Here is an 18,127-nt window from a genome sequence, read left to right on the forward strand (position 1 = left end):
CTACAGACTGTTATTGTTTGTCAGCACTGTTAATAAAGACAATATTCTGATATTGTGAACATCTAATAAAGCCTTATTAACCGAACTACAGTGTTTGCAGAATTCATTCTGAAAAGTACAAAAGGCTTGGTTCATAAAGGAGAGACTGACACCTGTTCATCACAAGTTTGGGTAATTAACAAGATAAAGACCTTCATTCCAGTCTCATTTCAGTTGTTTCCAGTTAATTTCAGTATACTAGTCTCATCAATTCTTTTAGAAACAAATGCTTTGTGAGCTATATTTACGTGCATATCTCAATTAAATAGCAATGTCTGATACATGAAGCTAGTCAGATAAAGATGGGTCAGAACAAGACAATAAAAAGTGTTTCCAGTGCCCCAACCACCTTCAGCCATTAGGGAATATTTGATTCAATGCGCAACACCTTAAATTAAACATACAAGCTTAGTCATCACAAAAGTGATGGATTATAGGATGTCTTGTAATATGGAATTCAACTCTAAAATCAGACACAATGCAGAGTACTGATGAAATACAACAGTTGTTGCAGATCAATAAGTTAACAGACCCTTAAGGTAATATTTCCAAAGTTGCAAACTCATTACACATACTCTGGAAAGCATATAGAGCAGATATTACTGTTGTGTGTGCCACAAAAGAAAAATTACAGTCTGTCTGGTGAACACTGCTGTTCTGCTGTCTTTTCACAGTTTAAAAAAGCAGGTTTGCTGAGCAAGCAAAAGTGAAGTGGCTAACTATATGCACTGTTTCCCAGAGATGACACTACAAAATAAAAATAAGGACCAAAACAAATTTGTGATTAGCATTGCTGCTCTAGAGGGAGAAAACTATGTACAACCAAAAACAGGCTAACCAACTCACCCAAAAGAATTGTCGGAATAGTGGCAAGAATTAACAGCAGTGCATCAAGCTAAGTGTCATAAATGTAGTTGTCCCTATAATTGCATAAGTAACCTGGAGGCATGAAGGTACCAAAAAAATCCCACTGCAGTCCATGTTTACTTCTCAGGTTTATTAATGCAATCAGTTGACTAAATCACATTTAGTCTACGGCATGTCTTCAGGGACACTCTTGATGATACCTATAGTGACCAGACAGGTCAGGCAGTAGTAATAGGCAGCAAGTTCATCCCCACTGACAGTAACTCAGATTCACAGAACAGGACACAAGCTTTGGTAATAGGGGTAAAAGAGGAAGCAAAACAGAAGGAACACATCGCCCAGGCTATTCCCTAAGTGGTGAAAGGCTGCTCTCTATAATTGTTTCTATTGACAAGAAGCATATAGGTGAGTGTACTCATGCAACCTATAATCAGACCACAGCATGTTTCTCTGCCACTAAGATGCTTTGGAAATGGGGAAGCATGAAGGATACAGTATTTAAAAAAAATCCTCTTAAGTATGACAGTGACATTTCAATGCTATGGGTGACTCTTTCCATTAAAAGACTGAAACGTTCAGTGGGAGTATTTATGCTCCACTTCTCATTATGCATTCAGTAAGCAGGCTACAAGCAACCTATTACAAGTCAGATACATGAAACACCAAGCTGTCAGGATCACATAATGTGTTCTCTCCCCAACTTTCTAATCTTTCAGCCTCTTGTTTTCTAAGACTCCGTGCAGCAGTTCCTGAGTTGAAGAAGTGAGTCATCACTCTAACCGCTACACAGTTCATGCAGTCATTACAGGTTATCCAAATATGAGATCTGCTACTCCTCCCTATAACCTTTTTGCTTCATTCCCAACATTAATTATTAATGAATCTGAAAACAGTCATGCCTGATCTGAACGTATATCAAGTCACCGTGAGATATTAGGTTTTAAAAGTTACATTTCAAGAGGCATTATACATGGCACTTACCTCTGGAAATCAACCAGTTCTAAACTGTGTCAATAAAAAACGACTTCCCATCATGTGTCTACCCCTCAGTTTTTTGTTCTACGTTCTTTAACAAACTGGGATAAGTAAACAATATTTCACAACCAATAGCTATTGTACATTCCAGTAATACTGCAAACAAGGACTATTTTAATTTAATCTTCAAAAGAATCAAATGATTAAGCATACAGGAACCAAGTACAACATGGTGATAATTTAAGAAACAGGATGTAAAGTATCACTGAAACTATGAAAAATGTGGATGGCTCAAAATGCTTAGATCAGTGGCCACATTTAGTCTGTAGACATTTTCAGGGAAACACTTGGTGGTACCTACAGTGATCAGACAGGTCAGGCAGCAGCAGTGGGCTAGAGTGGAACCTGCAACTGTTTATGAAGACTAATTCACATTTTAATAAAGCTTCTAATGACTGCTTATATGCTACACTGTATACTGCATCAAAGTAAGAGGTCTCAAAAGATTCTGTAAGGTTAACTTAAAATGGAAAAATAGTGCAAGGTAAGATGTAATCTACAGTATAAAATCACTGACTGAAATACAATCGTTATAACATAGTTTAGCAGCTAATGTAGTTGGTTTAATTTGTTCTGCTAGTACTATAATTATTTCTGCACACATGAGATGCCTACCTGTGTGACGAACTCCATCAAGTGCTTCAATATCATATGTATGGCCTCTCAGGTATGACAATTCTGCAGTCCCCAGATAATGGCACAAAAGGGGATCTGTGACAGCATCCACGTCTGTCTCACTCCCACTGTCCATATGGCACACACCTACAGAAACAAGGAACACTGTATCAGTGTGCTTATAATATCATCTGTAATATGGAGATTTAAGTAAAAAATGTATGGAAAGCAGTTCGATAATTAGGTACTTAATCAGTGGGTGTTAAGTGACATGAAACAGCAAAATGCCATACTGCCTCAGGGGATACACAACTTCAATATAAACATACCCACTGGCTGATCATACCTACCCTCCTACAATTAAAACTACAGTTCCATTTTATTATAGTTTTCTATTCCAAAACTTAACTTTTATTAAACTACAGGCAATAAACCTGCTCACAAAACAAAACTAAAATCAAATGAGTATGAATGAATGAATGAATGATTTTATTCAGGTTATTTGTGTTTTGGATATTACTTTGGTGCTAACGCAGAAAACAAAAAGGTGACTTGTTCATGAACCAATACTTGGGGGATTATGACAATGACAGTGAATGGGTGCAGTGACAGTCACACTGTAGGTTTCGTGGTAACACATTAATAAAAATGATACAAAGGATAAAGCCCTCAATTTACTTGCTACTCCCTGTCTCCATCTTCGTCTATGGTCATAAGCTTTTGGCAGTGATTAAAATGATAAGACTGTCAGCATTAGTGGTTCAAAACTGGCTGAAAGATCAGAGGACTGTGGTTGTATTGCCACATCAGGTAAATGGATTAATTTTCACTGCTGACACTGCATTGCAGCATGGTGGGGAGGAAGGATGCACACTTTTGAGTATACAGTTCTTTGGATGAGATGTTAAAATGAGATGCGATCTGTCTGAGCTGGTGGTAGCGCCACTACATATAAAATGTCCTGCTGTACATAAAATAAAAGCAGGGGAACTTCCTTAGTGACCCGGCCAAACTTCACCTTCGGAATGAATGCCTCCTCCAGTGTCAAATGAAAAGAAGTCACACACCTTGTTGGATTAAAATGGTACAGTGTCAATAAATAAGACTGCAGATATGATCTTTGGAGCCCACTCACATCTTCTCTATGTTGAGAGATGTTAGCACCTTGTCAGGGTGCCCCTGGACACTTCGATGGAGACTCTACAATGGTTGTCCTATTAGGACAAGGCTCCAATTCAGATCCAGGCACTGGAGGGTCTGGGAGCACCCTGGCACCGCACAAGACAAGCTGGAGACAGTTTCTGCAGATAGGGAAGCATGGATTAAATATTCAGCTTGTCACCACTGCAACAATCAGTTTAGAAAACAGAAGAATGTACATTAAGACAAAAGTATTAGAAATTATACAGTGCTCTTAAGTGTCAGCAAGTAACACTTTATTTTCTTCTGACAAATAAAGAGAATTGTTTTGTTTTTAAGGTGTACATTTACTGCCCCCCCTCATGCTACACTTCACAGTACAAGAGAGAAAACATTCATATGTTCACTTAGCTTCAGAGATGGGAGGGGTTCAGATTTTATCTGAAATGAATAAATATGATTCAAATGAGTACAGTTCTGTATAAGAAATGCTAAGTCACTACCCCTGGAGTAACAGTATTTCTCAGTTAAATCATCCTTGTTTTTCTGTACAGTTTTGTGTCTGTTTATCAAAGTTTTTAATATGCAGAAAACCCATAATGGAATGCAGAAATGCAACATACGGTGAAATTCCATTATAAAAGTACACTTACCTTTACTATGTAAATGCACTAGCGGATAAAGGACCTTCTATACCAACAGGCTACAGACAATACAACAAAGCAGGTAAAATGACAGAATTTACTTAATAAAAGGGCAGTGTGCAGGAAAGATTTTAGCAGCTAACTTGTAAACTGACTGAATAAAAAGTGTAACTAGTATCAACGTGCCTTCAGGAAAACAACAGAGATCTGCTAATTCATTTGTTTTAACCAGTGATACCACAGCACTTTTGGCCACCTTTCTAATATTTACCAGTTCTATGCATGAACTCACCATTGCTCTCTCTCTGATGAAGATAATATCCTGTCATAGATGCAGTCATAAACTGATGGTGGCTACCATTTTCAGATGATCCATACCCATCATGCCTTTCAGCCAAAGTGCCCTGTGATGACAAATAGCTGGGAATATCTGCAGGAAGATTTGTCTCATCTAAAAGAAGACAGGAAAAGTTACTAAGAAAATCCATCAGTAACTTTAAATCACTGAGACTAAAGGACATTTCAAGTTCCCCACGTCTGAAAACAATTAGTCTTACTCGAGTGCAGAAAAATGTTTGTGAAGGTAGTCTGCCTACAGAATAGGAAACCACATTTAACTTCAGGCATACCTGTGTTTGTAACACTGCAGTCAACTTCACACATACCTGTGTTTGTAACACTGCAGTCTTCACTTCTTCTTCTGATGTGGTATATAATGACCACCCAGATGAGGGAAGTACCCACTACGCAGCAGACCACTGCTATAATTACGATGCCAATTTTAGCCCATCCACTGTCTTCTGCTGCAGTGGCTACACTCTGGGTAGAGTAGCAGTTTGGAGAAGGAATAACAGTTAATCGAATGTTGCCTCGCTGTGTTCCAACAGTATTGGACATTTCACAGGTATATTTTCCTGCATCCTCAGTGTCAGTGTCAACAATAATAAGCAATTGGTTTCCAGCAGCAAAAAAATGTCTTTCTGTTACCACCAAAGGGCTATCATCTTTTGTCCAGTTAAGTTTTGGTGGTGGGCTCCCACCAGCAATGCACTGCAGGACTGCAGTTTCACTTTTGGATACAGTTCGGTCCACTAATGGCCGTAAGAAAGATGGCGTCTCTGTGAAGAAAATAAATAGTATCACACATCTATTCTACTTTTACGCAAGCAAAGAAAAAATGTTTGTCTGCATCTTTATTGGTTCATGTGTAGTAAAATTGGGTTGCCGAGCTGCCACACAGCTGCTAGATGGGTGACAGTACAACAGTCTCTACTGCTATCAGAGAAGGGTAATGCTAAGTTTCAGTGTGTGGCAGCCCACATTGATAAGAACAGGCATCTTCTTTCATCTTACCTTTCCAAGGTGCATAAAAACAGTAACTCATTATGGATAACATCAAGGTGTAAAGATAGGCATTACAATTACAGAAAAAAAAAATACCTGGCAACATCTTGGTAAACTCATGCTTAACAATAGAAATACATTGATCAGATTTACATGGATCCAGTCATCTGCTACAACAGACAATAGTACTAATATGTATAAAGGGGAAATGCTGCAAGATGAATTGGGTAGAACATCCACCTGCTCCGTTTGCTACTTGGGTTCAATTATCAGCCCAAATGGGTAAGAAGAAAAGTGGCATTCCACCTTCCTCAAAAGCCAGAAGAAGGGGATCATCAGTGTCACACCAGTGGTCCTATCATGCAGTCAGTACAATTATGCCATGCTAAATTCTTTTATTTCAAACTGAACCTCTAATTCAGTTTTTCTGCAGAAACTCTGCAAGTAACAGCATTTTTTCCCCCTGGGAGGTACATACAAAGGTGGATATAAACTGGTGCAAAGTCAAATGGTCTAACATGAACAGATAAACTGTCAATGCCTTTTTACAGAGATCAAAAACACCATCTGACAAGACCCCAAATCTCTTGATATTCAAATACAAAGCTGGAAAAACAGTACTGAGCAAATGTCTCTGAATTCTAATTAATCTGTAAAGCAAAAACTCTTCTACAGAATCATAAACAGCCTTGAAGCAAACATCTGCCCTTCTGTCTCTCCAACTAAGTTCTGCCTAAGGCTTTAGTTGGAAAAGTTACACAGTCAGAAAACATGCCAAAGAAAAGCAAAACATAAATGGATTCTCCTAAATGCATGAAATGTTAATGAAATAAACGTGTCCCAACATTCACTCATTCTTTCTCCAAAATCCCTTTTGCCTTATTCATGGCTGCAAGAGATCAGGATCACATTATGGTGAGAAACAGATGCAAGGCAGAAAATCAGTACGGATAGGATTTCATTCATTCATAGTAGTTTGAGCTAGTACATGTATGCAGGTATATGCATGTGTGCATACACACACACACACACACACACACACACACACACACACACACACGCAAACACATGCACATACTCTCTCATGCACATATGCACATTCTTGCTCACATGTATGCATGTGTACATACATGCCAACAGACAATTTAAATGATCACCACTTCACTAAGAAACAAGTCCTTGGGAACTGGTAAGAAATCTATGTGAGGAAATCTTGAGACTGCAATGAAAACTCACACAGACAGAGAAAGAAGGGAACATGCAGATTATGCATAGCAGACACCCCCATCTGAGAACCAAAATAAAGCATGACCTTCATAGGTTCATAGATTGGTACTAGGCTATCGACCCTAGGACTATAGAAGCCTTGCCATAACAATTTCCTGGATATTTCTTCCCACAGTATTTATTTCCATGGACCCCTGTCTAGCAGGGAGGCTGACATGATTCCCGGGGTGAATTTCCTGTCTCCCATCTAATCATCAAGGTTCCTTTTGAAGAGGGCCAAGGAGGTGCTCTGTTTGACATGTATGGGCAGTCTATTCCAGAGTATGGGGAGTCTCTGGGTCAGGAACCTATCCCTCCAGCATGTTTTGTTCATTGTGATGACAAGGTTTAGATCCCTGGAGTGGGTGGCTCTGTCCAACAGCTCAGGGTTTGACATGGCCTTGTATGTTAAGCAGAGATCGCCTCTGAGTAGAGAACATGCCACAGAGTATAGCTGGATGTTTTTAGATGGTCAGCATATGGCATCTACTTTAGGCCTGTGATTCTTTTAGTGAGGCATTTCTGCGGCCTTTCCAGCTGTTGCAGATGTCTTGTGAGGTACATACCAAACGGGGTGTTATATTCTATAATGGGTCTAATGAGGGATGAGTACAGTGGGACAATGACCTCCTTTTTTCTGGATGAAAAGCCCTTAGTGATGAGGTGTACCACATAGAAGGATTTCCTGATCATCCTTTAGTCCAGGGTTCAGTTCCCTCAGCCTTCATTTTGTTACTCTGTAACTCTTTTAATTAAACAGTGCTTTTGGGTGGTCCCTGAAGCAAGGATTGTGCCTACTAAGGTTTACCCTGTTAACAAATTAAAAATGAAAAACATCTAAACCTTATTTTGATCAGACCCTCTGTATCCCTATGATGCAAGCTTAAGAAACCACACATCTTTAAAGTTACAAAAGGGTCATTTCCAGTTCTTAAAACCCATTTATAAAAATAAAGTGGTAACTCTACCTTTTAAGATAGGTGTATATGTAACTTCTACTTTGATGAACTAATTCTGTAGTGAAGAGTTTTAGCATATTTTACTAGAATGTAATAAAGTGGCTGGGTGTTGCTGTCTCAGTATTAATGGAGCACCAAGAAGTGAAGTTTTTCCCGTGTTCTAACAGGGTTACAGACCGGCTTTTCCCAAATATAAACTGTGATAATCATTAAATATACATCTGTATACAGTAACAAAGATAGCTTTGCATGATGAAACAAGTAACAGTTCAGTAGACTGATGCCCAATTAATAGAAGAAATGTGCGTGTAAACTGCACAATCACACTTGCTAAAACTCATTGGTTCTGCACAGTTTAAGAATCGGGGCAAAAATAAGCATGATCTGGGACTTCAGGGTTAAAATACATGGAACAACAAAGACTGCAAAAGGTCATGGACAATGACGTCAACTGCCAGACTGACAAAGTTAAGTAAAGAAAACAGTTACCTACACACAACATGAAAGGAATTGTAACTAATTGAAACTTATCTACAAGCACAAACCCTCAATAATCTCTGAACTGCATTACAGTCAGTTTTTGGACAATAACCCGCCATTCTTATATAGAAAAATATTTATTAATTAATTTACTTATTTGTTAACTGGATAAAATCACTGGATACAAGTGTCTGTTTTCAAGAGTAACTCAGAAGCAATGTCTGGTTAAGTGAGTTGCTCAGTGTTATAAAGTTTGCATGTGAAAAAAAAAGGACTTGAATTACTGAACTTAGGACCGCTGGACAAGGAGAATTAACAGCTGATATCTTAATGCTTTTTTGGTTTGTGACACATAATATAAATAAAAACATGCCTTAATGAAACAAGATAATATGGGACATTCTTCATGAGGCTGTGAATGAGAACCTAGTGTACACCTTTAGGAATGGTGTCCATATCCCAATGGCTATGACTTTTTATAACTTTTCCTGAGAGACTATTACAGCCATTGGACTGCTTTAAAAAAATCAAAAAGTTTACTCTCTTCTCAAGATGTGTTGCAGTGGAGAAAAGCATCATGATTAAGTATGAACTTTTTTTACTTCTCTTTTTTGTTCATTAAGCATGTAACTATATTCATAATAAGTCGCATGTAACTACATTCATTATAAGTCCAGATAACAAATTTAAGTTTATTAATACAAAAGCAGAATAACCTCTTCTAACACACACCTCCAGGAAAAAAACTCTATTACTCTTTAATTGCTAGTTGTTCAAAAGACATCCTGTACAAACAATGATCTATCTAACGAAAAGATGCAACCAACGGTCATCACTTGATTTCAACACATCAGAATAAGTATTTTTAACCATAGCAGTAATCGCAACAGTCTTAGAAATTTCAAATGGTAGATCTGAAAAAAAACCCACAATATCCAAATATTGTATGATAATGGCAGTATATACTTGTATTTAATAATTAAATTAACCAAACATACTTTCTTTCTTTATAACAGTTACTCTGGGATAGAATCACCGCATGTGGTACCAATCCCTTCTCTTTCTATGACCATCCCAGCAGGATTTAGATGGCAACCATTTAAATTTAGTTGCAGCCCAGTATGCTGTGTCTTTTGTTATACTATTTGGTTTCTGTATGATACAAAATAATTATATAACTTTTCCTGAAAAAATTGGAAATCCAAAATTCTCAGTTGCATAGCTGTTTCCTGACTCTGTTTACCTAACATTATTTCCAAATAATCACAATTGGTAACTCTCTTAAGCCCAAAAAGTGTTATTTTTCCTAATTGCACAATAAATTACTGAACTGCTCAATTTGTCAAAAAAGGAACAATGCAAGTTATACTTTTTTTTTTAAATCACAGACACAAAATCAAGCCTAGATTCAGGAAAATGAACGTCCAATTAATTAGTGTTTTATCTTTTTATTCATCAAATATGAATTGGATTCTTTCTGAACTGGTTAGACTGATGATGTGTAGTGACAAATAGGCCTGTATGGGTAGCTCCTGTCAGGGGAAAAAGTATAACAGGCAAAACAAACTGTAGTCGTTTTAACATTTTATGCATTAAAAAAAATAAATGATCTCTGAATACTGAAGATCTAAACTATCCAAAAGTGTGAGAGGTTTTTAACTGCCAAATTTTATAGGAGAGGATATACAATCTTTTATCACTGATAGTCTGCCACTTTCAAATATTTAGCCAGAAATGTACAAACAATGATACTAATAGATCATTTAATTTATCATCACCTTTATCTCCTGAAACAGATACAAATTTCCACTGGATTCTGGGAGATCCTTCTCGACAGACGAATTTTCTCCAAATGTTTTTACATTTACAATATTGAGATGGTTCTGGGCAATAAGAATAGTTTTAATATAAAAGGATCATAAATACTACATTTTCAGCTTTACAAACTACATCCTTCCAGCAAAAGACAGATTCTTAATTCAATATTTTTAAAATATTAGCGCATACATGTACTCTGCTTGACTATGTGAAATGTTTTGTCTTGATTTGAATAACACCTACTTAAAAGTTTAAGTTAACAAAAAAGGTTGGATTAATCCCTGCTGTAGACATACACTGATTAAATGAAAAGCTTTGATTTAAGAAGATTAACTGTATAAATTATATTTGTTTGTATATATCTTGCTACTGTAAAAGTTTGATTTAATGACAAATTAACTTTTCTAAGTATAATTACATCATCTGCATAAGCTACAAATTTGTACTTTGTGTTACCTCATATGCTTTAATTCCATCATCAGCTTTAATAATAAGTTGAACAGAATCTATTGCCAGCAGAAACAATGAGGTGGGGGGGTGGTGGCAACCCCGTCTTACCCAACTAGTTTGAAGATTGGGTGTTGAGATGACATTATTTATAATTACTTGATATTTAGCTTTGTGAAAGAGTGTCTTAAATTTGTTACCGGAGTAAGAAATTTATGGCAGTTGTGAATATTGCAATGATATATTATATTTATTTTAACAAAGGGTCTTATAAGGATCTACTGCATAAAAGTCTACTTGTAAATTATTTCTACTGGATTTCTCTTGTTTATTTTTTAAATGACTAGCACAGATTATTAAATATGAACGGAGGTTATCAAAATAATATAAAATACAATAAACTCTGTTATTTAGGGTTGCCAAAATGAAAAGAAAAGCAGGTACACAAGCTACACAAAGAAATGGAGATGCTGCAAGGCCCTCATCCTCAGGGTTAGTTTATTTAGTCACACCACAACTCACTGTGGGCACTGAGAAAAGGTGAGCTGACATCAGAAATGATTTGCGCTGCTTGATAAAAAGAAATGGATCAATGGTACACTGAGAAATAATCCATTCAAATACACTTCACTTTCAAAATGCAGTCTACTCGTTGCTTACAAGTTGTCCATGGAAGCTATTCTGAATTAATCTTTAGAGCCAAATGAGAAAAAAGCAAAATGTACACTCAAACAGAACACCTTAGCTTTCTTGTACTGGTTTATTTAATAAACGTCTGGGGGTTGAAGATACTGAAGGTTGAATGTACTACCTTGTACTCTGTACAGCACCTCTGTAGGAGTACAATGACATAACTACATGCCTTCCTATCTACAACAAAAAATAACTTCTGTAAAGCTGTAAATCTGTATCTCTATACAAACTTGCAACAGTCATAAAATCAATGTCATTACTACTTCAGTTTTACCAAAGTGCACTCACCTAGGACAGTTAATGTTGCATTTGCAGAAATGGCCCCAGCACTATTTTGAGCTGTGCAACTATATACACCAATATCTTCGATCTTCACATCAACAATAAAGAAGACATCATCCTCTGGCATAACGTGCATCCGTCTCTCTCGAGCTGCAGGAAAGTCAGTGCCACCATCCTTCTGCCAAGCTATCTGAGGTGTTGGATAACCAACAGCTGCACACTCCAATCTGGCCAGGGTTCCTGCACGGATGGTGAGGTCCATAGGGGTTTTAGTAAAAGAAGGAAGCACTGAAAAAGAAAGGCAAGCTGTTACTAGTGACAAAAACAATAAACCCACTAGCAAAAATATTTTTAGTTTAGCCAAGAAAACACTCTCAAGTCACTGCTAATCTAATGCCCTTATGTTTCCAAATCCACCACACATCTACTGTGCATTATTTTTTTCTGCGGTTAACCCTGCAAAGCTATCACAGTCACAACTGTACATTATATAACAACTACTCATACTGTACACTTATGTTTTTCTGAATTTCATGTTTCTCTATGTCACATACATAGATATATATAACAAATGTGTAAACACATGTGCATACATTTTTTGCAGTTTGTTTTCCAGGATAGTCCATTGGGCTACAAGGAGCCCATTTTCAATGGAGTCCTGGGGAGAAAAGCTCCAGAGAAATACAAATACATAATACAGAAAGAGCACAGATCCATAATATACATTTCAGTTAAATGTTAAATACATATTTTGCATAGTACAAACCCATATTGCACATTTCAAATAGATGTTACATAATACAGAAATAATATAGCAATAACCCACGCCTGGTGTGGGTAATGCTGGATTTACCCACGGTTGGCGTGGTTTGGTCCCGAGGGACCAAACAAAGACAACCGTGGGTAAATCCAGCATTACCACACCCAGAAGTGGTTATTGCTATATAATGACATTATTTAAGAAAAGAAATAATTACTTTTCTTAAATAATGGCATTGTATAATGCCTCTTTGCTGCCCTTCCGCAGCTGTCTGGTGTTCAGCAGTTCTGATGTACTGCGCATGCCTACGCAGTACATCAGAGCTGTGGGCAAAAGCAACGGAGAACGCAAGATCTCCGTTGCTTTTTACTGTCTCGCTATGTTAAATGGGTTTAACATAGCGAGACAGGTTAAAAAAAAAAGCAACGGAGATCGCAAGATCTCCGTTGCTTTTTACACACTGTGTCGCTATGTTAAAGGAGTTTAACATAGCGAGACAGCTTTAAAAAAAGCAACGGAGATCTACATTGCTTTTTTTAAACCTGTGTCGCTATGTTAAACTCTTTTAACATAGCGAGACAGTGTTTTATACCAACGGAAAAAGTCCGGGCACGCTGGTTGGGCTGGCCAATCAGCGTGCACGTTTTAGAGGAGGCATTGTATAATAAAAAGATTTCCATTAGGAAAATTACATCAGGTTAATTCAATAAGTAGTGTTTTTTTTTTTTTTTTTTTTTTTTTTTTTTTTTAAGGAATTACGAGGAGGTAATTTTTTAGTTATTGGTCGAAATATGTCACAAGGGATGTAAAACTTTAGGAGATAGTGACAGGCAGCAAAGTTTGGTAAGTTAGGAAGAAAGTGTGGTAGAATTAGGTTGGATGAGAGCAAGAGGATTTCCATTGTGAAGTAAGGTGCGAGTGCAGTGAGGTTTTAAACAAGTAGAGATTGCTGGTGGTGTGGATGAGAGAAGGGTGAGAGTTCCAGAGGCATGCAAGAGAGAAGGACATAAATTGATTCCCAGCAGGATGTGTTGGTTTATGCAATTTAATTAGGTGTTTGGAATTGGATCTTAGGAGTCTATCTGGTTTATGCATTTCAAAGGTATTTGCTAGGGAGGGGCAGTGAGACGGGTTATGAATGAGTTTGTGTGCTTGGATGAGCTCGGTATATGTGAGGAAGTTTGACAATTCTAGCCAACTTTGTTGGTGAAGGGAATTAAAGTGGTGAGAAGAGGCTCTATGACCTGCCTCAAATTTGGATATTTTGTTATAACAAGATGAGAGTTTTGTTTTTATGGGAAGATTGCAGCCTGGTTAGGATAGATGCACCATATAAAAGGGATGGGATGTATTAGCTAATGTAACCCTGGTGGTGGGAGAGATAAAGCGACTTGTGGTGGTAAAGCATAGCTAATTTTTTATGGTTTTTTTTATATTTGTTTGTAGATGCTTATCAAATTTTAGTTGATTGTCAATGATAATTCCTAGTAATTTTGTGTCAGAGACTAGTTCTAGGAGGGTATTATTATTGCTGGTAATTATGAAGGATTGTTTGTCTATGGAAGAGGTTTTGGATGCACTGAATAACATAAGTTTTGTTTTGGTTTCATTAAGGGCTAGATGGTTGTCGAGCATCCACTGTTCAGTGGAAGAGAAGGCGGCTTGTGTTAGATTGTTGAGTTGTGATGGAAGGGGAGGAACAGATTATAGTAGAAACATTGGCATACTGGATGAGACTGGAGTTAGGAATGGCTTGAAAGAAATCATTTATGAATATGTTGAATAGTAGGGGCCTAGAATGGAACCTTGGGGGACACCAGTGGATGTATTAAGGAAGGGCGAGGTAGCTTTTTTTCCATTTAACTGCTTGTTAGCTGTTTGTGAGATAGCTTGAGAACCAGTGGGTAGAGGAAGGGGGTAGGTTAAGTTTAGAGAGTTTGGTAACAAGGAGGTTGTGGGAAATAGTGTCAAATGCCTTAGAGAGGTCGAGGAAAAGAGTGGATGTGAAGTGGCCAGAGTCATGGGCTTTGCTGATTGTTTCTTGGAAGGAGAGGAGGGCAGTGGAGGTACTATTACCTGGTCTAAAGCCATGTTGTGTGGGAGTAAGAAGCTGATTATTGATGAGGTAGGGTAAGAGTTGTTGGTGTACACACTTTTCAAGTAGCTTAGAAATAGGGGATAGGATGGCGATAGGGCAAAAGTTTGGGATGTCATTATTACTGCCACCTTTATGGAGAAGAATAATAAAGGCCTTCTTCCAGAGCTGGGGGACCTGGCTTTCTGAGATAGACTGATTAATTAGTATGTTGGTAGGGAGAGCAATGGCTTCTGCGGCTACTTTTAGGAAGTAGGAGGGAATATCATCAGGGGCATTGGAACCAGGTTTTAATTTTAGGAGAAGTTTTTTATGGTGGATATAGAGATGGGATTGATAGAGAAAGGTGGAGGTTGGGGGCAAGGGATGGGAGCACGCTGAGGAGGGGTTGTAGAGGTGTTGGTGAAGGATGATGTTAGCTTGCTTATGGACTCTATGAAGAAAGAGTTAAATTGGGTGGCCAAGTCCATTTCAGAGGCATCTGGCTTGGGGCAAGGGTTTTCTTTTTTTTTATATAACATATGCATGCACACACATATTCACAACTTAAGGAGTGACCTGGGAGTAGTGAGTGGTTAAACAATGGCCTCGGAGAAGAATGAATTTGGATGGTTTAGGATTCAAAAATAATACAAATGTACCTCATTAGCGACTTTCGGCATCTGTGGTTAATACAGACTGCCTGTGATTACATCAGCCCCTTCCCAGAATGACCCCAAAAATCCTTCTACTACTGGTGTACCACAGTCTTAATAACTCTTTTGAGAAACTGACTTCCCTCAGCACTTTACAAAGTTTCTATTGGTACTGAACTGTACATCTCCTTGGTGACTGTAGCAGACTTAATGTTGAATAATGTTTTGTATTTAACAATGTGATTGGCAGCAACTTCTGTGCATCCACTAATTCAACCATTCTACTCCAGTAATGCTATGGTTGAACAACATGTCCATGGGTCCTGTCTCGAAATTATCAAGGTACTGACACAATGCAGAGTAAAAGGGCAGCTTAGTTCCCACTGCTATTTGTAGTACAAACTGTGCACTGTAGTCAGGACATTACAATATCACTGTATCTTATTTTAGGGAATGAAAAAAAAAAAGAAAAAATGGAATGCATCCCATTAGTTGTGTATTTATGGACAACTCAAACTTTAAAGACCGTTGCCTCCCAGCACCATCAGTAACACAGAAGCAACAATTGTTTCAAAATCTACACCATCTACTTGAATCACAATAATGATTGTTAACATTTTATAAGTCTGAAATAATTAACTAACTACAAATTTCCTAGGATCTTCTCTGGCACCTGTTCAGTTTTATATGGAAAATCATGATAAAGAATACATTCCTGACTATAAAATCTCAAGAATTTACAGAATGAGGAGCATAAATGGTCCCTCTGTAATCTTGCTTACTGCCCTTTTTAAGGTGAATGTGTAACTACTGTCTGGCACTGAGACACATCCTGCTTCTCTCATCCTTTATTGGATTCCATTAAAAGTACATTCTAAATAATCCCCAAGGGCCTGTGTAATTTATTGAGATGGTGCACACTGGTAACTAGCAGACACCTTTGTTCAGATGCTCCAGTCAGCTTAAATTTCTGTAATATATCTGAGAGACAGTATAAGCTCAGCGTTCCTTAAAATTCATAGCACATACATCTAAGCTGTTTGTTTTCCTCTAAATTTCCCAAATCCTCTTTGCTATAAAATTTTGCACACAGACTACCTAAAGAAAGTACAGTTGTGTACCTACCATAAATGTAGATGTTCGAGTGTATTCACTGTTGCAGTCATTACAACTGGGTTATCCTGCTGGCAAGCTACCCGCAGTCGACCCGGGTTCCAAAGTCTGGGTCCGGCGTCGGTTGCTGTCGCCTCCTCCCTGATGTCAGTGCGCCAGGGGTATAAAAGATGCAGCCCATGCCATTTTCTTCAGTTTTTCTTGCCCCAGATGTCAGGTGCCCCTAAAAAGGTAGGCTAAATTATGCCAATAACCATGTATACACAAAAATCTTTTCCTTCGTCTACAAGCAAATACACCACATAGGTTGTATAGAATAGAGAAGTACAGATAAGTCCCAGCAAGGAAAAGGGGGGTGGTGGGTGGGTAACCTGGACTGCAAAGTACAGTTTTCTACCTACCATAAATGTAGATGTCCGAACAGGATAGCATCTGCAGTCATAACAAATGGGTTGTCCTGTCGTCAGGCAGCCCTTCGGTCGGCCGGATTCCAAAGTCTGGGTCTGGCCTCGGCTGGTGTCGCACTTCACCCGACGTCATCTCTGCTGGTCTTCGGGTATAAAGGCATCAGCCGACGCCATTTTCCTCAGTGTTTCTTGCCCCAGATGCCAGTTGCCCTCTTGGAAAACTAAATTTTGGGTAAATGCCAATGTTTCCAAAAGAAGGTAGGCAAACACAAAAAATAAGCATGTATGTACATATATACAAACAAATACACCATAAGAGATCCCCCCCCAGCTAGCTATTAGGAGGGTAAAAACCCTAAGAATACCAAAAGAGGGAAGGTGGGTGGGTAATCCTGACTGCAGATGCTATCCTGTTCGGACATCTACATTTATGGTAGGTACAAAACTGTACTATGTCCTTCAAGGATGCATCTGCAGTCATAACAAATGGGTAGAATACCATAGCCAAACTAGGGAGGAGGAAGAAGAATTATGGTGTAGTTAGGATCCCTTGCAATACAGCAGTGGCAAACCCTGCTCGGGATCTAGAGTATAGAGGTAAGTTATAATGCTTGGCAAATGTATGCACGGAGGTCCAAGTAGCCGCCTCAATAATGTCCTTGGTTGCCACTCCTCGTAAGAAAGCTGTGGTAGTGGCTGTAGCCCTTGTAGAGTGAGGTCTTATGTTCTGTGGAATTGGCTTTCCATGGTAGGAGTAACAGAATCTGATGCAATTTCCTATCCACTTGGAGATTGTCTGTTTGGAAATTGCTTTTCCTTCCTTTCCTGTTGCATAGGCCACTAGAAGCTGGTCAGTTTTTCTATTGCCCTTGGTTCTGTCCAGGTAGTAGCGCAACTGTCTATGTACATCCAAGGTATGTAGCAGTCTTTCTCCCCTGTTCTGTGGATTGGGAAAGAAGGTAGGTAGGTGGATTGCCTGGTTTAGAGACACTCTGGATACCACCTTAGGCATAAAAGTAGGATTAGTTCTCATGGATACTCTATCTTGATGGAAGATTAGGAAGGGTTGTACTGCCATTAAGGCCTGTAGTTCCGAAACCCTTCTTGCTGAAGTAATTGCCAGTAGGAAAGCAGTTTTCCAGGACAGGTGTTGAAGATCTGCTGTTGCTGCTGGTTCGAATGGAGGGAGTGTCAATTTTTCTAGCACAAAGTTCAAGTCCCATGCTGGTAATGGTGGTTTCCTAGGAGGTTTTACATTCTTGATTCCTCTGAGGAACTGCCTGAGTAGAGGATGTGAGAAGACAGGGGGATCAAAGCTGTATTCTGCAGAAATAGCTGATGCATGTATCTTGATGGAGGAATAGGACAGGCCTGTATGGAGAAGCTCTGCTAAATACTCCAGGATGTTGGCAATATCTATCTTGGACACATCTTTTCCTCTTTCAGTGCTCCAAATGACAAACCTTTTCCATTTCCCTGCATAGTTCC

General features: G+C 38.5%; 1 protein-coding gene across 1 annotated transcript in view; it reads right to left on the bottom strand.

Annotated features, from left to right (window-relative positions):
- Nucleotides 1-18,127, bottom strand: part of LRIG3 (leucine rich repeats and immunoglobulin like domains 3) — a 201,159-nt gene that overhangs the window by 12,077 nt on the left and 170,955 nt on the right. Inside the window, exons 14-17 of the mRNA XM_044088274.1 lie at nucleotides 11,636-11,917; nucleotides 5,006-5,458; nucleotides 4,633-4,791; nucleotides 2,557-2,703 (exon numbers count right to left, since the gene is read on the bottom strand). Of these exons, the coding sequence (XP_043944209.1) occupies nucleotides 2,557-2,703; nucleotides 4,633-4,791; nucleotides 5,006-5,458; nucleotides 11,636-11,917 (1,041 nt within the window). The remainder of the gene's footprint in view (nucleotides 1-2,556; nucleotides 2,704-4,632; nucleotides 4,792-5,005; nucleotides 5,459-11,635; nucleotides 11,918-18,127) is intronic.

The sequence above is a fragment of the Protopterus annectens genome, chromosome 11.part0 (assembly GCF_019279795.1).
Source record: "Protopterus annectens isolate FY-2018-M chromosome 11.part0, PAN1.0, whole genome shotgun sequence".
In the NCBI taxonomy this organism is placed as follows: Eukaryota; Metazoa; Chordata; order Ceratodontiformes; family Protopteridae; genus Protopterus; species Protopterus annectens.